General features: G+C 47.0%; 1 protein-coding gene across 1 annotated transcript; it reads left to right on the plus strand.

Annotated features, from left to right (window-relative positions):
* Positions 1 to 1,848: 1,848 nt before the first annotated feature.
* On the plus strand, positions 1,849 to 4,171 carry LOC125545585 (uncharacterized). Its single transcript, XM_048709595.2, has 8 exons — positions 1,849 to 2,070; positions 2,156 to 2,223; positions 2,329 to 2,393; positions 2,526 to 2,620; positions 2,836 to 2,944; positions 3,081 to 3,094; positions 3,559 to 3,660; positions 3,755 to 4,171. The coding sequence occupies exons 1-8, from the start codon at positions 2,002 to 2,004 to the stop codon at positions 3,983 to 3,985; spliced, it is 753 nt and encodes a 250-aa protein (XP_048565552.1). The 5' UTR covers positions 1,849 to 2,001; the 3' UTR covers positions 3,986 to 4,171.
* Positions 4,172 to 24,044: the final 19,873 nt, after the last annotated feature.

The following is a 24,044-nucleotide window of genomic DNA, read 5'->3' on the forward strand; positions in this document are numbered from 1 at the left end:
TCCTTTTTGAAAACACAAAAATAAAATTACGGGTCATTTTTTATAAAATGGGAACCAATATAGGTAAACATGGACATTTTTTAAAACCCCAAACCATTAATTACTAGTAAATTGTATGTGCTTTGCACATCATTTAAATATATAAAAGCATGAAAAAGTACATTTGAATATGTATTTCCTTTCATAGAATTGTATTGGACAAGAATTAACTTGGTTCTTATCTCTCTAGAATCCAGATTGTTCTGGTCTCTTTATTACTGGGGTATCAAATAAGCATGTGAAAAGATGTTTTTAGAACACATGAGATGGCAGAGTTGGGGGCTCAATTAGAAGGCCACGTGACAGAATCCTATAAGTTGAAAACTTTATCCAAGGGATGAAAATGCTCGGATTTGCCATCTCTCGACCGTTGGATGGAGCACCAATGGCTAATATTTGAAGCTATTGGCGCACTATATAATGGTATAGATATTTTTTTTATTGAACATATTGAAATTTCTGAAAAACATTAAAATAAAAAACTGAACAATTAACAAAACAAGAAAAACGGACCATAAGTTCCCTAAAATCGGGTTCACGTAGCTGCAAATTGGTCGGCCCGATGGTGCTCACTTGTCTGGTCGAAAGGGCAGATATTTGACGCAGTGCGTCAAATAGGATTTGCTCTCCCATTTAAACGCGATCATGCTTCTTGCCGATTTGAATTTTGCAGTCCACTTGGCCTTTTCTCTAAAAGAGGGAAGACGTTTTTTGTCGGATTTCTCTCACTGAGATCTTCAAAATTAGATCGCGTTTTAATAAGTTTTGACGATTTTTTTCCATGAAAAACAAAAATTGGAAACAAAAAAAGAGAAAATGAAAAAAAATGAAGAAATGACAACAGAAAAACCAAAGCAAGGTTGCAGTTTTTTCTTTTTTGGGGAAGCACAGGCTATGTTTTTTTTTCAGAGAAGCACCGGGTGTGCTCCTCGCAGAAGCAGACAAGTTGTGATTTTTTCCCCTTTTTTCTTCAGGCTCGCGAAGCACATGCTGTGTTTTTTTTCAGGGAAGCACAAGGCTGCGGAAGCACATGATGTGCTTCTCGTAGAAGCGGATCCTGTGCTTTTTTTTTCCAAGAAGCATAATTGTTTTTTCCTTTTCGAGAAGCACATCTATGCTTCTCACGGAAGCACAGTTGTATTACTGAAGGAAGCAAAACTCTGCTGCACATGGTAACACAAGTTTTCTTTTTTGAGAAACACATTTGTGCTTCAAAAGTCAAAAGAAATCCCCAAGAACTTAGGGAAAACCAGGCAATAACCGAAAAGCCAAAAACAACAAAAATCATCTAAAACCCCGAAGAACACATGAAAAATCTAGAGAAAGTGTCCAAGACGCGACACGTGGCCGAGACTGGACGCACCACTTGGCACACCCACAAGCAAAAAGTTGACTCTTGCCAATTAGTTTTCTTTCTTGAGAAATACCTATAATTTTATTTATACTCATAACAATTATAGAAGCCCCGCAAGGGGTAACAATTTGTTAGCTGCTCTCGGTTGTAGCCTTGTACTACCTTCGTCCCGATTTATTGGTCCCCTTCGTATTTTATGTCAAATTTTGGTCTCAAATTTTACTAACAAAATGTTAATTCATGTCATAAAAATTTATATAATTGAAAAACACGAATTCAATATGTAATTTTCGATGACATGCATTAATATTTAGTTAGTTAAATCTCTAGTTAAAATTTGGCACAAAATTTTGAGGGAACCAATAAACCAGGACAGAGGTATCCTGCGAAGTGTTTATGGTCAAATGCGGCCTATGTACACGGCCCGTAGACTACCATCAGAATCTTCCGCTGAAACAGCATCGGCCGTTTAGTGGCCCAACACACAACCGACCCTCTCCTTGCCTCGCTGCAGATAATTTCGGATAGCATTTTACGGCTCCCCTTCTCCCCCAGCTCCGCCTCCCCAAATCGCAGCCGAAACCTCGGGGAAGCTCGCCTCCACATCCATGGCTTCAGCCGCGACCTTTCCGAAGCTCCAGCTTGGTCCGCGATGCCACGGCTACTCCCATCTTCAGGTTCAGTTAATCCTTCAACCGTACGTACCCTCACGCAAGCAGCGCAGGAGTTCAACGAGTGATTGCCATTGATTTAACCTTGTAGGCGGCTGACCCGGTCCATGTCCACATGAAGATTGGTGATTCTTGCAAGTGCCCCATGCCCGCCCAAGGGTAAAACCTAAATTTTCCATGGACCATGTTTGTAACCTGTATGTGTTGCTTTTGTTGCTTCAGTCTTCAGTTTACCAGGAGATACTTGTGGTAAAAATGTACCAGGTTGCTTGTTTCTACCGGGAGAAGTGCAAGGCACACATTCCTGCCGGTGTCGGCGGCTCGATCAGGTGAGCTGCAATTTCTGCCATAACATACCACTGAAGTACATGTGTTGATCTTTGTCCGTGATGTTCAAGTGTCATGCGGAACCTTCAGATTCAGAGTTCAGACACTGTGTTGAAGTTTTCAGAAAACTGCAGGTCGGGGCGCATCGGTCGCCGAGGCCGAGAAGACCGGGCTCTCGCTGGATAGCTTCAAGACAACCGTTGTCAAACGCGACGACGAAAAGATCCATGTGAGATTGTTTGTGCACTCTGCCATGCCATGTTAAATTAAAGCTGTCAACTCAAAAAAGAAATTTTTTAAAGCTGTCCACATCTAGTTAGTCACATAGTTTGGTGCAGACATTTCTCTTCAACTTAATACTAAGGACATTGTACTATGGTTAATGACGTAGGGCAGTTTTGAGTGGTCTTGACTCATCTGATGCTGGGAACTTGTTGTCTGCAGTTAAGAATCGAGCTGCCCGGGAAGGAAACGCAGAAGGTGTTTGATGCAGCCCTGACGAGCCTGGCCAAGGACGCGCCGCCGGTTCCAGGTTTCAGAAGGTCTAAGGGAGGTATTGATTCATTAATCTAATCCCCATTTCCTTGCAAGAAACAATGTTATATATTTGATTGCTTGCATCAAGTCACTGAAGCTTCTAACAATTTTGTTGCCATTTTTCTTCATGGATATCTGTTGGATGATTGAAGGGAAAACATCAAATGTAAGTGCATGTGAACCTTTCACGCCTCACTTGCAATGTGGGAGCTTTTCCCCGGTTTTTGTCCGAAACTCCGCCGTTCCAAATGGGGTTTAGTGTATGGGGTTGCCACTTTTAATTGCATTGCAAGGCTACCTTTTCTTTCACGCATGCTTTTCAAGAGGGTTGTTAACCAACTCCTCCTCGGAATGGCAAAGTCTTTTAAAACACCGTCCTTGTTCAGAAATAAAACCACCCAAGGACAGGGAGTAGTTTCTTTCCATCGAGCATCGCCGAGTACGCTCAGCTGTTACCGGCTGAATTTTCAACCGAAAGTGTGGGCTACTACTAAATACTAATTGCAATCAAGAGATGACACGGCTAGACATAGACATAAACTACACCATCAAGTCTGCACTGCTGTCCTAACCCCCCACATTAAGAACCGAGGACTGACGATGGCTTCTGAATCCCTGTACTGTGTCCAGATACCAAGCAGCATTCTCCTGTCGATGCTCGGCAAGAGCCGGGTCACCAAGTTCATCCTTCAGGAAATACTCAGTGTCACCGTCGGCGATTTCGTCAAGAAGGTTGGTGCCATTTCGTATAAAATTAGAACAGGCTAGCCAACCTTTGACCTTTTGGATTCAGAATAAACTGACGCTGGCCTTGCAACCGATGCAGGAGAACCTCAAGGTGAACCCTGAGATCGCGACGACGCAGTCAGAAGGCGACCTGGAGTCGTCGTTCGCGCCGGGCTCGTCGTTCGGGTTCAATGTGATCCTCGAGCTGGAGAAGGAGCCTGACACCGATGACGCCATTGATATCGAGCTATCGGACTCCAAGGACGCCCCTGACGTGAAGCAGTCCGACTCCGAAGAGCCTTCCGAAGAGGAGCCCCCCTCCTCCACCTGATACTTCAGAGAGGAAATGCCTCCGTGTATTTATTCCCTGGTGAATGTGCTTCAGATTCAGAATAGCATTAGCAGGCAAACAATTGTTCAGATAAAACACCAGAGATGATCTGCAGGTTGCGGGGGACACATCACTGAAGATGTGTGTGTAGCAGCACTGAACATGCAGACACGTTAGATTTGGGGAGACGTGGGCCCATGATGACAGCGCCGCAGCGCCGGGCTCCAGCGCAGCAATGATGAAAAACCCTATCCAGTTTGTCTGCAGCATGATCCACTGGCACCATGGCTTCGGCTTCGAACTACCCGATCAATCATTTGGGCCGGGGTGCTCCACTCCACTCCTCAAGCCTCACACGCCACCCCACCCCACATCACCAGTGACCTAGTACCAACTCACGCACACGCATGATCCATGCAAGAGAAATACAGTATTATAACAACGAAATACATTGTTCTTCCAACCCTATCTTGTTTTCCCAACTCCGATCCCGTGGCCTGGAAGAATCCCCCTGACATGACAGCATTCCCAGCTTCTTGACGCGACCGTTGGACGATGCTGCTGAGATTTGTGCTCCTTGATTTCAGAAAATTCAAAGGATTAGGTTAGTAGGTGCATCAGTGCATGATAATGGATATGAGTGGCATCATTATACCAGAAACCAGGTCATTTCGTCTGGGGGGCTTGATTAAACGCGGGACCTGGAATGATTTCGGGCAGCCACCTTATTCCCCATCACACTCGCAAGTTCAATAGTACCGAATTCCCAGCAGAATCCAAAAAAATCGTTAGGTGGTCGCATAGGCCTTCTCAAGAAAAACCCAACGTACATATTATTCCCTTGCCATTCTAGCCCAGACACCGCTCGCTGCCGCACCAACCACCAGTTGGCAATCATAGGGCGATGAAATCTTGGAACATTGTGGATTCAGAAGAAACTTTTCTCATTCATCGGCAACGGCGGTAGAATTTCTAACACATTCTCCTAATGTATGCTCATGTCCTCGGTTCTCCAAACAGGGAGAAGATCCCGGATTAGTAGTACGAATTAGTTGGTGGTTTGATTTGGCAGGGGGATTGGCCGGGAGACGGGGTAGGTGCCCAACTTATTGTCAAACAATCAGCGTCGATGGGCTCAGATTAACAAATGAACATACGACTGGGCATCGGCTGGACTGGTGAACCAGAAAATATCTGGAAATAATAATGTGGCATTCAGGCTGGACTAATCGCTGATATTGATGATAATAATGTTGCTCTAGTTGTAGAGGGCGGGTGGCCCGTCGCGCTCCACGGAGGTACCGCAACCTCTCGTTGAAATGAAACCCAACGCGCTGGTGTGGTGTGGTGTGGTGGTTTAACCACCAAAGCACGCCCGCGCACCGGTTCTTGACTTGGGAAATCAATGCTCCCTCCGGGAGGTAGGAAAAGGCACCGCTGGATGTAAAGAATGGACTATGATCATCGCTAAATAATGCTGCCGCCGTTTCACTGTCAAAAGCCAGGTGTTGTAGCCAATTTTAGAGAACCATATTTATGGTACGGAATATGCTTCTCGCAACAATATTGTTTGTATAGATGACAAATTCCGTTTTCAGCGTGCTTGCGTGTGGAGAAGGCAAGGTGGATGTTTCTGAAAATTGATTCTTAAAAACCCATGTCCGCGCATCGTATGAAAATGTGTAGCGGCGAAAATTTATGTGTATTTTTAGGAACACCGATAATAATGTAAATAAACACACACACACTTGCATGGTATCTACGGAAAAACGAACTTCAGGAGGTTCAAGAGTGACAATGTCACCAAAAAAATCATGTGGGTGTTTTTGCGTGAGAATTGCACGGATCAAATATAAAGGTTCACCAGAAATTAAAAACACCTCATACCTAAAAAAATCATGTGAAACATGTGAGCTCTACAAAACAAATGCACGAACAACCGCTACATCAGTCATTCTTCCCGTATAAAATTTTCACAGATCATAAATACACACATTTCAGATTCTGATTAAAAAGTTGGCATTTAGGTTCAAGATTAGATTATACTCTGACTTGACCTGCCCTGTCCTTGGCATCTGGCTATTTGGCGGCTCGTAGCATGGCCTCACATTTCAATTGCGACGAGGGCTTTGTCGGTGGCGAAGTAGGAGGAGTGAGGGCTTCGCCGGTGGCCGTTGGTGGCGAAGTCGGACGAATGATCTCGATAACGCCAATGTGCCACCTTGGCGGCGTCTTTCTTCTACTATGTTGCCTCCTGCAAAAAAAAGAACTGCCTTTTTTTATAATAAAGTGAGTAGTAAAATACCAATGTATTAAAGAAAAGTATACTCGGGCTTTAGATTCGAGTTGGGAGTATTCTACTCCCTTCGTTTCTAAATACAAGTCTTTTTTAGAGATTTTAATAAGGGACTAAGAATACACGTATTTAAGATTCTACAAAAAAAGGTTGGCATTTTGGTTCGGGTTACTTATACCATAGCTCAGGAGTATCCATGGCGATGACGGCGCCGATGTGCCACCTTCCCAACGCCTTTCTTCTCGGCAGTGTGTGTGGTGTTTGTTTTGTGTGTCGGTCCATTGTGTCCACGATGACAGGGGTGGTTGTAACGGTTTTCGTCTGGTTTCTCGCATATTAACTAGACAATCCTATACTAGTTTTTTTAAATAAAGCGAGTCCTAAAGAACCGTTTTGTTTTTTTTAAGAAAAATATTATACTCGGGCTCTAGATACAAGCCGGGAGTATTCTACAAACCTAGCTCTAGAAGAAGCTCGTAGCTTGCCCGCTGAGAAAGGAAAATGCGACGAGTCATGCATGGAGCCCCGCGCTCGTTTGGCGGGAAGATGGGAGCCGTGGCGTGCATGCCCAAACGGGCAATGGCGAGTAGGCAAACGCATGCCGTGAGCCGTTGAACGCAGCCTCAAAAGCCGCCCGACGTGGCTCGCGACCGGCGGTGCGTCCAGCGACGCGCGCGTGCACACCTACACATCCACATACACACACATTCGTCCGTTTTTCCGTTAGCCAGCACGCATCACTCTCATCATCATACTTATCTCAGGCATCTCGGCAACAACATACGACTCGATCTAGTTCGTTCGTTTCTTTTTTTGTTGCATAGGCTTTGAGCTACCGGTAACACCACGAGCCGACTGGATTACCCTTTGCAGGCTGCAGCCAAGCCTTGGGCAGGCGTGCAGTTCTGGTTACATGGAGGTAGCTAGCTAGCTAGCCAGGCTCGTTTTACGCGAACTGGTGGCGGCACGTAAACGGGCGGGCCAGACGCCGTGACGCGGGCGCGGCGGACCTAACCGCAAGTGGCCAGCCGGGAAAACGGCGGGGAAAGCTACGTCTACGGCACGGGCACCGCACCGCACCGCGACAGAAAGAAAGGCCGTGCAAACGAACGGGGTGGCTGACGTCGGTGATGGGTGGCGAGGGCGGAAAGCGTTTTGGTTGCGCACCTCATCGATCCGTCGGTCCTCTCACGCCCCCACCCGACGTAAGTGAACGCGCCCGTCATTTTACTCTCTCTCCTTTGTGAGTCCACCGCGAACGGGCGGCTCCGTTCCTTTTCTGCTTTCACGTCCCCTGCTTCCATCCAGCTTTGGATACGTACGTGCTTTTAGCCCGTCCGGCTCTTTTTGAATCTCAAATCATGAGACCATGTGTTTTAATTGATAATGTAAGAACCGTTTGAAGTAAGCACATTTGAAAATTGGGTTTCTACGTTTCGGACCTTGCAAAAGATGTGTGAAGGGAACACATACATACATGCTCTTCAAAAATCATTGAAGAACAAAAGCAACCATGCCATGCCAAAACAGGATAAATCAGCTCACCATGCTCTTAAAATTGACCATATTGCCCAGTCGAACCTTCCCGTGCTTTTTTTTTTTACTTTGTAACAAGATTATCCACACCCAAGGGTTGTTTCTAAGATTTTCCACATATTTTAGAAGACGACGCCTTCCTCAACACCGTTGCACCATTCAAGTTTCAGGAAATGCGTGAAAAGTTCATCCAAAAATATGGCATCCTGTCTTTTTGAACTGAAATATGAGGGCAATATATGGGTCCCTCGTATTTTTTTCATGTGACACTAATAATACTTTGTTTATGATTTTTTCTAGCATTCCTAACATATATCATTATTTTACCATTTCTACATAAAGTCCATGGTTTGAATGAACGGTTTATAGCAAAAATGCTGCACTTACGGACTCCATCAATGCAAAGGGTCTTGTGAACAGACTCGTCTTGTCTCCTAATTCACCCCTCCCCCTGAATTGTAGGGTGGGGCCTTCTTCCTTCCAAACAGAGTGAATACATGCTAGAATTGTATTAATCGAAAACTTAGTACATGTGTGAATACATAGACAAACAGAGTGTCACTAGTATGCCTCTACTTGACTAGCTCGTTGAATCAAAGATGGTTAAGTTTCCTAGCCATAGACATGAGTTGTCATTTGATTAACGGGATCACATCATTAGAGAATGATGTGATTGACTTGACCCATTCCGTTAGCTTAGCACGATGATCGTTTAGTTTGTTGCTACTGCTTTCTTCATGACTTATACATGTTCTTCTGACTATGAGATTGTGCAACTCCCGAATACCGGAGGAACACTTTGTGTGCTACCAAACGTCACAACGTAACTGCGTGATTATAAAGGTGCTCTACAGGTGTCTTCGATGGTGCTTGTTGACTTGGCATAGATCAAGATTAGGATTTGTCACTCCGATTGTCGGAGAGGTATCTCTGGGCCCTCTCGGTAATGCACATCACTATAAGCCTTGCAAGCATTGTGACCAATGAGTTAGTTGCGGGATGATGTATTACGGAACGAGTAAAGAGACTTACCGGTAACGAGATTGAACTAGGTATTGAGATACCGACGATCGAATCTCGGGCAAGTAACATACCAATGACAAAAGGAACAACGTATGTTGTTATGCGGTTTGACCGATAAAGATCTTCGTAGAATATGTAGGAACCAATATGAGCATCCAGGTTCCGCTATTGGTTATTGACCGGAGACAAGTCACGGTCATGTCTACATAGTTCTCGAACTCGTAGGGTCTGCACGCTTAAAGTTCTGTGACGATCGGTATTATGAGTTTATGTGTTTTGATGTACCGAAGGTAGTTCGGAGTCCCGGATGAGATCGGGGACATGAATAGGAGTCTCGAAATGGTCGAGACGTAAAGATCGATATATTGAACGACTATATTCGGACATCGGAAAGGTTCTGAGTGATTCAAGTATTTTTCGGAGTACCGGGGAGTTACGGGAATACGAGGAAGAAGTAATGGGCCTCATGGGCCAAGTGGTGGAAGTGAGGAGGCAGGGCGCGCAGCCCCCCTAGCCCAAACCGAATTGGACTAGGGGGCCGCCCCCCCCCCTTTCCCCCTTTTCCTCCCTCTCCTTCCTTCTCCTCTTTCCCCTTCCTTTCCTCCTCCTAGTAGGAGTAGGAAAGGGGAGTCCTACTCCTACTAGAAGGAGGACTCCTCCTGGCGCGCCCTAGGAGGGCCGGCCGGCCTCCCCCCTTGCTCCTTTATATATGGGGGCAGTGTTGGGGAACGTAGTAATTTCAAAAAAAAAATCTTAAGCACACGCAAGATCATGGTGATGCATAACAACGAGAGGGGAGAGTGTTGTCTACGTACCCTCGTAGACCGTTCGCGGAAGCGTTATATCAACGTGGTTGATGTAGTCGTACGTCTTCACGTCCGACCGATCCAAGTACCGAAAGCACGGCACTCCGAGTTCTGCACACGTTCGGCTCGGTGACGTCCTCGCCTTCTCGATCCAGCAAGAGGGGCGAAGTAGTAGATGAGTTCCGGCAGCACGACGGCGCGGTGACGGTGTTGGTGAAGAACAATCTCTGCAGGGCTTCGCCTAAGCACTACGAAAACTATGACGGAGGATAAACTAGAGGGGACGGGGTTGCCGGCACACGGCTTGGTGTTTCTTGATATGTCTTGGGTGCTAGCCCTACCCCTCTATTTATATGTTGAGCCTTGGGGTCGAAACTTGGAGTAAAAGCCTCCACAAAGTCGGTTTCACCCGAAAGGCAAGAGTCCTTCTCGGACTCCAGGGCCAGACGCCAGGGTCCCCGACGTCTGGACCCAGACGCCAGGGACCCTGGCATCTGGCCCCTGGACTTCGCAAAACTTCCTTTTGCGCTTTCCAAAAACCTTGTGGGCTTTCCCCTTTGGCCCAAATAAAGTGTTCTCGTACCCAAACATTTCGCGAAACATCCGGAACCCCTTCCGGTGATTTCCGGAACCCTTCCGATGACCAAACACTATTATCCCATATATCAAACTTTATCTCCGGACCATTCCGGAGTTCCTCGTCATGTCCGTGATCTCATCCCGGACTCCGAACAACATTCGGTCATCAACATACATAACTCATATAGTACTATATCGTCAACGAACGTTAAGCGTGCGGACCCTACGGGTTCGAGAACTATGTAGACATGACCGAGACACCTCTCTGGTCAATAACCAATAGCGGGACCTGGATGCCCATATTGGCTCCTACATATTCTACGAAGATCTTTATCGGTCAGACCGCATAACAACATATGTTGTTCCCTTTGTCAACGGTATGTTACTTGCCCGAGATTTGATCGTCGGTATCTCAATACCTAGTTCAATCTCGTTACCGGCAAGTCTCTTTACTCGTTCCGTAATACATCATCCCGCAACTAACTCATTAGTTGCAATGCTTGCAAGGCTTATAGTGATGTGCATTACCGAGTGGGCCCAGAGATACCTCTCCGACAATCGGAGTGACAAATCCTAATCTCGAAATACGCCAACCCAAAAAGTACCTTTGGAGACACCTGTAGAGCACCTTTATAATCACCCAGTTACGTTGTGACGTTTGGTGGCACACAAAGTGTTCCTCCGGTAAACGGGAGTTGCATAATCTCACAGTCATAGGAACATGTATAAGTCATGAAGAAAGCAATAGCAACAAACTAAACGATCAAGTGCTAAGCTAACGGAATGGGTCAAGTCAATCACATCATTCTCCTAATGATGTGATCCCGTTAATCAAATGACAACTCATGTCTATGGTTAGGAAACTTAACCATCTTTGATCAACGAGCTAGTCAAGTAGAGGCATACTAGTGACACTCTGTTTGTCTATGTATTCACACATGTATTATGTTTCCGGTTAATACAATTCTAGCATGAATAATAAACATTTATCATGAAATAAGGAAATATATAATAAATTTATTATTGCCTCTAGGGCATATTTCCTTCAGTCTCCCACTTGCACTAGAGTCAATAATCTAGATTACACAGTAATGATTCTAACACCCATGGAGCCTTGGTGCTGATCATGTTTTGCTCGTGGAAGAGGCTTAGTCAACAGGTCTGCAACATTCAGATTGTATGTATCTTGCAAATTTCTATGTCTCCCACCTGGACTAAATCCCGGATGGAATTGAAGCGTCTCTTGATGTGCTTGGTTCTCTTGTGAAATCTGGATTCCTTTGCCAAGGCAATTGCACCAGTATTGTCACAAAAGATTTTCATTGGACCCAATGCACTAGGTATGACACCTAGATCGGATATGAACTCCTTCATCCAGACTCCTTCATTTGCTGCTTCCGAAGCAGCTATGTACTCCGCTTCACACGTAGATCCCGCCACGACGCTTAGAACTGCACCAACTGACAGCTCCACCGTTTAATATAAACACGTATCCGGTTTGCGATTTAGAATCGTCCGGATCAGTGTCAAAGCTTGCGTCAACGTAACCATTTACGATGAGCTCTTTGTCACCTCCATAAACGAGAAACATATCCTTAGTCCTTTTCAGGTATTTCAGGATGTTCTTGACCACTGTCCAGTGATCCACTCTTGGATTACTTTGGTACCTCTCTGCTAGACTTATAGCAAGGCACATATCAGGTCTGGTACACAGCATTGCATACATGATAGAGCCTATGGCTGAAGCATAGGGAACATCTTTCATCTTCTCTCTATCTTCTGCAGTGGTCGGGCATTGAGTCTTACTCAACTTCACACCTTGTAACACAGGCAAGAACCCTTTCTTTGCTTGATCCATTTTGAACTTTTTCAAAACTTTGTCAAGGTATGTGCTTTGTGAAAGTCCAATTAAGCGTCTTGATCTATCTCTATAGATCTTGATGCCCAATATGTAAGCAGCTTCACCGAGGTCTTTCATAGAAAAACTTTTATTCAAGTATCCCTTTATGCTATCCAGAAATTCTATATCATTTCCAATTAGTAATATGTCATCCACATATAATATCAGAAATGCTACAGAGCTCCCACTCACTTTCTTGTAATTACAGGCTTCTCCAAAAGTCTGTACAAAACCAAATGCTTTGATCACACTATCAAAGCGTTTATTCCAACTCCGAGAGGCTTGCACCAGTCCATAAATGGATCGCTGGAGCTTGCACACTTTGTTAGCTCCCTTTGGATCGACAAAACCTTTCGGTTGCATCATATAATCCTCTTCTTCCAGAAATCCATTCAGGAATGCAGTTTTGACATCCATCTGCCAAATTTCATAATCATGAAATGCGGCAATCGCTAACATGATTCGGACAGACTTAAGCATCGCTACGGGTGAGAAGGTCTCATCGTAGTCAATCCCTTGAACTTGTCGAAAACCTTTTGCAACAAGTCGAGCTTTGTAGACAGTAACATTACCGTCAGCGTCGGTCTTCTTCTTGAAGATCCATTTATTCTCAATTGCTTGCCGATCAACGGGCAAGTCAACCAAAGTCCACACTTTGTTCTCATATATGGATCCCATCTCAGATTTCATGGCTTCTAGCCATTTTGCGGAATCTGGGCTCACCATCGCTTCTCCATAGTTCGTAGGTTCATCATGATCTAGTAGCATGACTTCCAGAACTGGATTGCCGTACCACTCTGGTGCGAATCTTACTCTAGTTGATCTACGAGGTTCAGTAATAACTTGATCTGAAGTTCCATGATCATCATCATTAACTTCCTCACTAATTGGTGTAGGTGTCCCAGAAACCGGTTTCTGTGATGAACTACTTTCCAATAAGGGAGCAGGTACATTTACCTCATCAAGTTCTACTTTCCTCCCACTCACTTCTTTCGAGAGAAACTCCTTCTCTAGAAAGGATCCATTCTTGGCAACAAATGTCTTGCCTTCGGATCTGTGATAGAAGGTGTACCCAACAGTCTCCTTTGGGTATCCTATGAAGACACATTTCTCCGATTTGGGTTCGAGCTTATCAGGTTGAAGCTTTTTCACATAAGCATCGCAGCCCCAAACTTTAAGAAACAACAACTTTGGTTTCTTGCCAAACCATAGTTCATAAGGCGTCGTCTCAACGGATTTCGATGGTGCCCTATTTAACGTGAATGCGGCCGTCTCTAAAGCATAACCCCAAAACTATAGCGGTAAATCAGTAAGAAACATCATAGATCGCACCATATCTAGTAAGGTACGATTACGACGTTCGGACACACCATTACGCTGTGGTGTTCTGGGTGGCGTGAGTTGCGAAACTATTCCGCTTTGTTCCAAATGTAGACCAAACTCGTAACTCAAATATTCTCCTCCACGTTCAGATCATAGAAATTTTATTTTCTTGTTACAATGATTTTCAACTTCACTCTGAAATTCTTTGAACTTTTCAAATGTTTCAGATTTATGTTTCATTAAGTAGATATACCCATATCCGCTTAAATCATCTGTGAAGGTGAGAAAATAACGATATCCGCCACGAGCCTCAACATTCATCGGACCACATACATCTGTTTGTATGATTTCCAACAAATCCGTTGCTCTCTCCATAGTACCGGAGAACGGCGTTTTGGTCATCTTGCCCATGAGGCACGGTTCGCAAGTACCAAGTGATTCATAATCAAGTGATTCCAAAAGTCCATCAATATGGAGTTTCTTCATGCGCTTTACACCGATATGACCTAAACGGCAGTGCCACAAATAAGTTGCACTATCATTATCAACTCTGCATCTTTTGGCTTCAACATTATGAATATGTGTATCACTACTATCGAGATTCATCAAAAATAGACCACTCTTCAAGGGTGCATGACCATAAAAGATATTACTCATATAAATAGAACAACCATTATTCGCTGATTTAAATGAATAACCGTCTCGCATCAAACAAGATCCAGATATAATGTTCATGCTCAACGCTGGCACCAAATAACAAAGGTCTAAAACTAATCCCGAAGGTAGATGTAGAGGTAGCGTGCCGACCGCGATCACATCGACTTTGGAACCATTTCCCACGCGCATCGTCACCTCGTCCTTTGCCAGTGTTCGCTTAATCCGTAGTCCCCGTTTCGAGTTGCAAATATTAGCAACAGAACCAGTATCAAATACCCAGGTGCTACTGCGAGCTCTAGTAAGGTACACATCAATACCATGTATATCACATATACCTTTGTTCACCTTGCCATCCTTCTTATCCGCCAAATACTTGGGGCAGTTCCGCTTCCAGTGTCCAGTCTGTTTGCAGTAGAAGCACTCAGTTTCAGGCTTAGGTCCAGATTTGGGTTTCTTCTCCTGAGCAACAACTTGTTTGCTGTTCTTCTTGAAGTTCCCCTTCTTCTTCCCTTTGCCCTTTTTCTTGAAACTGGCGGTCTTATTGACCATCAACACTTGATCCTCCTTTTTGATTTCTACCTCCGCAGCCTTTAGCATTGCGAAGAGCTCGGGAATCGTCTTATCCATCCCTTGCATGTTATAGTTCATCACGAAGCTCTTGTAGCTTGGTGGCAGTGATTGAAGAACTCTGTCAATGACACTATCAACAGGAAGATTAACTCCCAATTGAGTCAAGTGATTATGATACCCAGACATTTTGAGTATATGTTCACTGACAGAACTATTCTCCTCCATCTTGTAGCTATAGAACTTATTGGAGACTTCATATCTCTCAATCCGGGCATTTGCTTGAAATATTAACTTCAACTCCTGAAACATCTCATATGCTCCATGACGTTCAAAACGTCGTTGAAGACCCGGTTCTAAGCCGTAAAGCATGGCACACTGAACTATCGAGTAGTCATCAGCTTTGCTCTGCCAGACGTTCATAACATCTGGTGTTGCTCCTGCAGCAGGCTTGGCACTTAGCGGTGCTTCCAGGACGTAATTCTTCTATGCAGCAATGAGGATAATCCTCAAGTTACGGACCCAGTCCGTGTAATTGCTACCATCATCTTTCAACTTTGCTTTCTCAAGTAATGCATTAAAATTCAACGGAACAACAGCACGGGCCATCTATCTACAATCAACATAGACAAGCAAAATACTATCAGGTACTAAGTTCATGATAAATTTAAGTTCAATTAATCATATTACTTAAGAACTCCCACTTAGAAAGACATCCCACTAATCTTCTAAGTGATCACGTGATCCAAATCAACTAAACCATAACCGATCATCACGTGAAATGGAGTAGCTTTCAATGGTGAACATCAATATGTTGATCATATCTACTATATGATTCACGCTCGACCTTTCGGTCTCAGTGTTCCGAAGCCATATCTACATATGCTAGGCTCGTCAAGTTTAACCTGAGTATTCTACGTGTGCAAAAACTGGCTTGCACACGTTGTAGATGGACGTAGAGCTTATCACACCCGATCATCGCGTGGTGTCTGGGCACGACGAACTTTGGCAATGGTGCATACTCAGGGAGAACACTTTTATCTTGAAATTTAGTGAGAGATCATCTTATAATGCTACCATCAACCAAAGCAAGATAAGATGCATAAAAGATAAACATCACATGCAATCAATATAAGTGATATGATATGGCCATCATCATCTTGTGCTTGTGATCTCCATCTCCGAAGCACCGTCATGATCACCATCGTCACCGGCGCGACACCTTGATCACCATCGTAGCATCGTTGTTGTCTCGCCAATCTTATGCTTCCACGACTATCGCTACCACTTAGTGATAAAGTAAAGCATTACAGCGCAATTGCATTGCATACAATAAAGCGACAACCATATGGCTCCTGCCAGTTGCCGATAACTCGGTTACAAAACATGATCATCTCATACAATAAAAATTAGCATCATGTCTGGACCACATCACATCACAACATGCCCTGCAAAAACAAGTTAGACGTCCTCTACTTTGTTGTTGCAAGTTTTACGTGGCTGCTACGGGCTTAAGCAAGAACCGTTCTTACCTACGCATCAAAACCACAACGATAGTTTGTCAAGTTGGTGCTGTTTTAACCTTCGCAAGGACCGGGCGTAGCCACACTTGGTTCAACTAAAGTTGGAGAAACTAACAACCGCCAGCCACCTGTGTGCAAAGCACGTCGGTAGAACCAGTCTCGCGTAAGCGTACGTGTCATGTCAGTCCGGGCCGCTTCATCCAACAATACCACCGAACCAAAGTATGACATGCTGGTAAGCAGTATGACTTGTATCGCCCACAACTCACTTGTGTTCTACTCGTGCACAACATCAACGCATAAAACCTAGGCTCGGATGCCACTGTTGGGGAACGTAGTAATTTCAAAAAAAAATCATACGCACACGCAAGATCATGGTGATGCATAGCAACGGGAGGGGAGAGTGTTGTCTACGTACCCTCGTAGACTGTTTGTGGAAGCGTTATATCAACGCGGTTGATGTAGTCGTACGTCTTCACGTCCGACCGATCCAAGTACCGAAAGCACGGCACCTCTGAGTTCTGCACACGTTCGGCTCGGTGACGTCCTCGCCTTCTCGATCCAGCAAGAGGGGCGAAGTAGTAGATGAGTTCCGGCAGCACGACGGCGTGGTGATGGTGTTGGTGAAGAATAATCTCCGCAGGGCTTCGCCTAAGCACTACGAAAACTATGACGGAGGATAAACTAGAGGGGACGGGGTTGCCGGCACACGGCTTGGTGTTTCTTGATATGTCTTGGGTGCTAGCCCTACCCCTCTATTTATATGTTGAGCCTTGGGGTCAAAACTTGGAGTAAAAGCCTCCACAAAGTCGGTTTCACCCGAAAGGCAAGAGTCCTTCTGGGACTCCAGGGCCAGACGCCAGGGTTCCCGGCGTCTGGACCCAGATGCCAGGGACCCTCGCATCTGGCCCCTGGACTCCGCAAAACTTCCTTTTGCGCTTTCCAAAAACCTTGTGGGCTTTCCCCTTTGGCCCAAATAAAGTGTTCCCGTACCCAAACATTTCGGGAAACATCTGGAACCCCTTCCGGTGATTTCCGGAGCCCTTCCGATGACCAAACACTATTATCCCATATATCAAACTTTATCTCTGGACCATTCCGGAGTTCCTCGTCATGTCCATGATCTCATCCCGGACTCCGAACAACATTCGGTCATTGAGGGAGTCCTGGATTAGGGGATGTTCGGATTGCCGAACTATATCTTCAGCCGGACTCCTGGACTATGAAGATACAAGATTGAAGACTCCGTCCCGTGTCTGGAAGGGACTTTCCTTAGCGTGGAAGGCAAGCTTGGTGATACGGATGTTCAGATATCCTACCATTGTAACCAACTCTATGTAACCCTAACTCTCTCCGGTGTCTATATAAACCGGGGGGTTTTAGTCCGTAGGATAACATACACATCAACAATCATACCATAGGCTAGCTTCTAGGGTTTAGCCTCTCTGATCTCGTGGTAGATCTACTCTTGTACTACCCATATCATCAATATTAATCAAGCAGGACATAGGGTTTTACCTCCATCGAGAGGGCCCGAACCTGGGTAAAACTTCATGTCCCTTGCCTCCTGTTACTATCTGGCCTAGACGCACAGTTCAGGACCCCCTTCCCGAGATCCGCCGGTTTTGACACCGACATTGGTGCTTTCATTGAGAGTTCCTCTGTGCCGTCGCCATCAGGTCCGATGGCTCCTACGATCATCAATAGAGATGCAGTCCAGGGTGAGACCTTTCTCCCCGGGCAGATCTTCGTCTTTGGCGGCTTCGCACTGCGGGCCAATTCGCTTGGCCGTCTGGAGCAAATCGAAAGTTACGCCCCTGGCCGTCAGGTCAGATTTAGAAGTTTAAACTACACGGCTGACATCCGCGGGGACTTGATCTTTGACGGATTCGAGCCACTGCCGAGTGCGCCGCACTGTCACGACGAGCATGATCTAGGTTTGCCACCGAACAGTGCCCTGGAGGCCGCACCCGCATCGGCTCCGACCCTTAGTCCGGAGCCAACCACGCCGATCGAGGATAGGCGGTTGGACGCCGCCTCGGGGGCTGCGATCCCAACGGCGGTTGAGCCGAACACCAGCCCCGTATTCTGCGGGACTCGTGACTCCAAGGAGCCGGACTCCTCTCCGGACTCCGAACCCTCCACGCCCCTGCCAATCGAATCCGATTGGGCGCCGATCATGGAGTTCACTGCCGCAGACATCTTTCAGCACTCGCCTTTAGGCGATATCTTGAAGACACTGAAGTCTCTCTCTTTATCAGGAGAGCCCTGGCCGGACTGCGGTCAGCAAGGTTGGGGTACGGACGATGAAGAAATTCAAAGCCCACCCACCACCCACTTGGTTGCCACTGTCGACGACCTAACCAACATGCTCGAAGTCGACTCCGAAGACATCGACGGTATGGACGCCGATGAAGGAGACGATGAAGAACCAGCGCCTGTTGGGCCCTGGAACGCCACCTCGTCATATGATGTATACACGTTGAACGCACCAAAAGATGACGACGAGGAGCGGAAGGACGCACCGAAGGCTTGTTCCCTCGAAAAGCAGTCAAAACGGCGACGCAAGCGCCGCCCCAAATCCCGCCTCGACAGAAATAGCAATCACACAGACCCAGCGCTGGAGCAGGGCGAACCACTGCCGGATAACGGCAATCCGGATGTTCAAACCGAACAAAAAAATCCTATCAAGGATAATGGCCCGGACGACATAACGCCGGACAGGCACCCGGAGCATCAGAATGCCCGCAAAAGGCTCGTTGCCACCGCGAGGAGCCTTAAAAAGCAGAAGCGAAGGCTCAAGGCCGCGCAAAACACACTCCAATTCAGATGGAGTAAAATACTCAATACAGCAGCAATGTACGGCGACAATCGCCCCTCAAAGAGCTACCCAAAGCGGAAGCTAGTACCTGAATTCGATGAGGAGGCCTCCGACCCACCACAACCAAATATCAAAGCAGCCACCCGGTCGGATAGACGACCCCTCTATCAACACAGAACGGCATACAACGCCGCTCACAATACAACACGCGACCCATGCGAGGGCTCGCACCCAAAGGACGGCGCAACAAGATCCATTTATGGACCACGCAGGTGCGCCCCAACATATAATGTAACACAACAAACGTCCGAACAACATGGCACACCCAGCTACAGGGGTGCCGCACATCCCCTGTGTTTCACCGATGAGGTGCTAGACCATGAATTTCCAGAGGGATTCAAGCCCGTAAACATAGAGGCATACGACGGAACAACAGACCCGGGGGTCTGGATTGAGGACTACATCCTTCATATCCATATGGCTCGAGGAGATGATCTCCACGCCATCAAGTACTTACCCCTCAAGCTCATAGGACTAGCTCATCACTGGCTCAAAGGCCTCCCCGAAAGCTCCATTGGAAGTTGGGAAGAGCTCGAAGACGCCTTTCGGGCAAATTTTCAAGGGACTTATGTCCGACCTCCGGATGCGGTTGATCTGAGTCATATAACTCAGCAGCTCGGAGAGTCAGCCCGAAAGCTCTGGAATAGGTTTATTACTAAAAAGAACCAGATTGTCGACTGTCCGGACGCCGAAGCCTTAGCGGCTTTCAAGCATAGCGTCCGTGACGAATGGCTCGCCAGACACCTCGGCCAAAATAAGCCGAGAACAATGGCCTCATTAACAAACCTCATGACCCGCTTTTGCGCGGGTGAGGACAGCTGGCTAGCCAGATGCAGCACTAGCAATCCCAACACATCTGAAGTTAGAGATGGAAACGGGAAATCACGGTGCAACAACAATAACAAACACCGGAATAAAGAAGACAGCACGAAGGGCACGACAGTAAACGCCGGATTCAAAGTCTCTCGGCCAGGCCAAAAGCCGCCCCCTAAAGGCACCAGGGATGAACTGTCCAGCCTCAACAAAATTCTGGACCAAGTATGTCAGATCCATAGTACCCCTGGCAAACCTGCCAATCATACCCATAGAGAATGTTGGGTCTTCAAGCAGTCCGGCAAGCTCAACGCCGTACACAAGGGGGAGGATACACCAAGTGAAGACGAGGACGAACCTCCCAAGCAAGACACGGGGGAACAAAAGAAATTTCCACCCGAAGTCAAAACAGTAAACGTGTTACACGTGATCAAGGGAAAAAGCAATGCGGCACTCCCAAAAAATATACCCCAGCGCCTATCACCGCGAAGTCCTGCCACTGGTCATCTCAACCGATCATTTTCGACCATCGCGGTTACTCAGCAAGTATCCGACACGCAGGATGGGCCACCCTGGTGTTAAACCCAGTAATTGGCGGATATCACTTCACACGAGTATTGATGGATGGCGGCAGCAGCCTAAACCTAATATATCAGGATACAATCCGTGGGATGGGGTTAGACCCAACACAAATTTGCCATAGCAACACTACCTTTAAAGGAGTAACGCCAGGCCCAGGGGCTCGTTGCACGGGCTCCCTCCTATTACAAGTCATATTCAGCTCCCCCGATAACTTCCGTCACGAGCATTTAACTTTCCACATCGCTCCGTTCCAAAGTGGCTATCAAGCACTGCTCGGACGCGAAGCTTTCGCTCGCTTTAATGCAATACCACACTACGCCTTCCTTACACTCAAGATGCCCGGTCCACGAGGCATCATTTTAGTGCACGGAAGTATCAAGCGATCTCTGCACGCCGAAGAGTGAGGCTGCCTTGGCAGCCGCACACTAAAGGCGCCCGGACCAACGAAAGCATCCAATAGGTCGTCAAGACCTCAGACACAACTAATCGAGTCCGGCGCCACTACTTATACCGCATAAACGGTCACAGCCCTATTTTTCAATACAAGGGGCTCCACGCACGCAGACAAGTGGCAATTTCTCCTCCTCTTGAATTACACATGGTTTCTTTAGAAAACTATCTTTTTGCACGATCACCTTTTCACCCAAATTCCTCTCTTTTACAGACGATCATCGTGCTACACCCGTCCAGGATACGACACAACGGAGACACAGGCGCAGACGTGCAACAGGGACCCGCCCCAAGGATTCTTTTTAGATTAAGACCCTGCGTAAACCTTTTTTACTGTCTCTTGTTGATACATATCCACCGTTGAGAGGGATGCTGACGTCTTGGCATGTGGCCACGCCAGAACAATGCACGTACTTGGACACAAGGGGCTTCTTTCAAAGGCCATTTTTAGGCCCGGTTTATACCACAAAGACCGAATACCTTAGGGAGTGTTCGGCGGCGCGAGTTTGGCCCTATATGCATCAGCTCCGAATCATTGTCTTTGGTCAAATGTTGGGTTTGCCCGGCTCCTGTGTTTTGGTGCCTTACGTTCCGCTTTACCGGCTAAGGTAGCACCAGGAGAACTACTGCGATTGTGCCCTGGTTCATCCGGACGAGCACCTCAGTAGAGAAAGCCGAAAACTGACTGTCATGATATAGCGTGAGACTAGTCAACCACTCGACGACCTATGGGAATGTTAGAATTCCCCCGCCTTAACGAAGGGCCGTTTCCCGGCCAGGCATGTACGCACCCCGGGATCGGGAGAGTGCGGAGCCACCAGGGGCTATCTAGTAGCCCCACTGTCAAACTCCTATGGCTAAGTGAAAGTGTTAAAGCATTATAGTTCGGTTGCCTCGCTCGCTCCGCTATCACCTCCTTTATAGGACCAAGACGTTGGGTTAAGTGTGAACGCGTGTCTTTGCGAACACCCCCGCATTATATGCGTGGGGGTTGAAGCCGACGACTGCAATCTTTCAGGTTATATAGATGTATACATAAACGGCCGCCCAGGAGGCATCATATTACTTTCAGGCAAAAGTATAAAAGTAGCCTTATTTATAAAAGCATTTCGCTTACAATGAGATTACATATCACTCAAACATAATATTTTTTGAGCACTGGGTCCCTATGAAACAAGCATCCTCAAGAACTTTCTCAAAGTAGTGCTCAGCAGCCCTTCGACCTATGGCCGAATCCCGCGCTGCAATAGTGGTAGCATCCATCTCCGCCCAGTTTGCTTTAACATGGGCAAAGGCCATTCATGCGCCTTCTATACACGCCGACCTCTTCATCGCATTAATGCGCGGCACCACGTCAAGGAACTGCTGCACCAAGCCAAAATAGTTGTTCGGTTTTAGCCTTTTCGGCCATAGCTGATCCACAACAGACCTCATGGCGAGTCCGGACAACCTATTCAGTTCGGCCCATTCGGCTAGTTGGTCAGACAACGAAAGTGGATGCTCGGGAGAATGGAATTGTGTCCAAAACAGCTGGTCCACTTCACGGTCCGTCTGATCCTTGAAGTACTTTGCCGCATCAGCAGTGCTCGCCGCCAAATCCATATATGCATCCTCCGAACTCCACAGCCGATCCAGAGGGGCATACCGTGGATCTCCGAACCTCCTCTGCAACATAAAGGGTTTCCCACCTACAATATCCCCGGCTTCCCGCAGCTCCTCCTTCTTTGCCCTCATAGCAGAGCGGAGGTCTTTTCCCGTGGCAACAGCCTTCTCGAGGTCCGATGCCTTCGCCTGGTTTTCCTTTTCAAGAACCCGGCAACGGTCGACGGCGGCTTTTAATTCTATGGCCATATTGGCCATCTTATCTCGGCTCTCGCCATGCGCGGCCTTCTCGGCTCGCAACTCTTCGGCCGCCTTCAAAGCAGCCGCATTATCCAATTTCGCTTGTTCCTTGGCTCGGGCAAGTTCCGCCCGCAAGGCTTCAACAGTGGCAGCTCCATCTGCAGTCATAACATGTTAAACATACTGGCTTCATGCTGCTCTCACTATGCGGCGTTTACCAGATAATAACACTTACCCTGCGCCTCGTCAAGCCTTTTGTTAACAAGCTCGATGTCGGCGTCTGCCGCATCCAATTGCCTTCTTAAATGGGCAAACTCGCTAGTCCGGCTAGCCACCGGAGCTTCCATCACCTGCTCATAGAGGCAGTATGGTTACTACCTGGGATTATGATTCTCTGATCGTCGTCGTTCCCAACGACAACCAGAGTCTCAGGGGCTACTATCTACACAGGGCACACTTAGCATGTGCAGGGTTATCATACATTATTTTACGTACCTCAAAACCTGTCAGTAGACTCATAAAAGCTTTATGCAATCCGCTTTAAGCGGACAAGATTCTCTCCATCACCGTATTCATCAGCACACGGTGTTCATCTGAGATGGCCGCTCGCCCCACCAACTCCCTCAGAACATCCGACCGCACACTAGACTGTGCCGGACTCGTTTGTCTGCTCTCTTCGGGAGCCGAACACTGGGAACTTCGGGGGTCAACGGGATTATCTTTTGGCCTCGCCGGACTCGGAGAGGCCCTCCGCGATGACACTTCAGGGTCGCCCTCTTCCGGAGCGGAGGAGTCCGAAGGAGGCGTTTTGCTCTCCATCATCTTTGGAAGAAGATCCCCCGAAGACAAGCTCATTTGAGAGGGGCTAAGGCCCGAACTACAAAGATACATGCAGTGGTTATCTTCTTAGAAGAAAAGACGACATATCTGTACTATTAAGGTATTTTGGGTCACTTACGACTCGTGGGAGAATTGATCCCCCCGCGGACTTTGTGCGGCAACCGCACACCCCGGGGTAGGACCCTCTGTGGGAGACTTCTTCTCCCGTTTGGAAGCTTCGGCTTCCGAATCCCCAGACGCAATCCTTTTCCTCTTCTGGTCGTATTCCTTCATGGAGACGCTCGCTCCCTCGGCTAGAGCGGCCAGCGTTTGGGGCCCGCGACCGCCCGCATTTTCCTTCAAGGGCTCCGGGCAAGGTGCAGTCTGGAGCATCTTTTCCAATATCGGATTTTCCAAACCCTCAGGGAGGGGAGCCGAGCACCGAATCAACTTCGCCTTCGT

The sequence above is a fragment of the Triticum urartu genome, chromosome 3A, assembly GCF_056163025.1.
Source record: "Triticum urartu cultivar PI428250 chromosome 3A, HENAU_Tu73, whole genome shotgun sequence".
NCBI classification, from domain to species: Eukaryota; Viridiplantae; Streptophyta; class Magnoliopsida; order Poales; family Poaceae; genus Triticum; species Triticum urartu.

What these genes read in the sequence shown, in the direction of transcription:
- LOC125545585 (XM_048709595.2), top strand. Translation starts at nt 2,002, where the DNA reads ATGGCTTCAGCCGCGACCTTTCCGAAGCTCCAGCTTGGTCCGCGATGC. An exon ending in TGCCCCATGCCCGCCCAAGG is followed by an intron (nt 2,224 to 2,328) that starts GTAAAACCTAAA and finishes AAAATGTACCAG; the next exon opens with GTTGCTTGTTTCTACCGGGA. An exon ending in TCGGCGATTTCGTCAAGAAG is followed by an intron (nt 3,661 to 3,754) that starts GTTGGTGCCATT and finishes CAACCGATGCAG; the next exon opens with GAGAACCTCAAGGTGAACCC.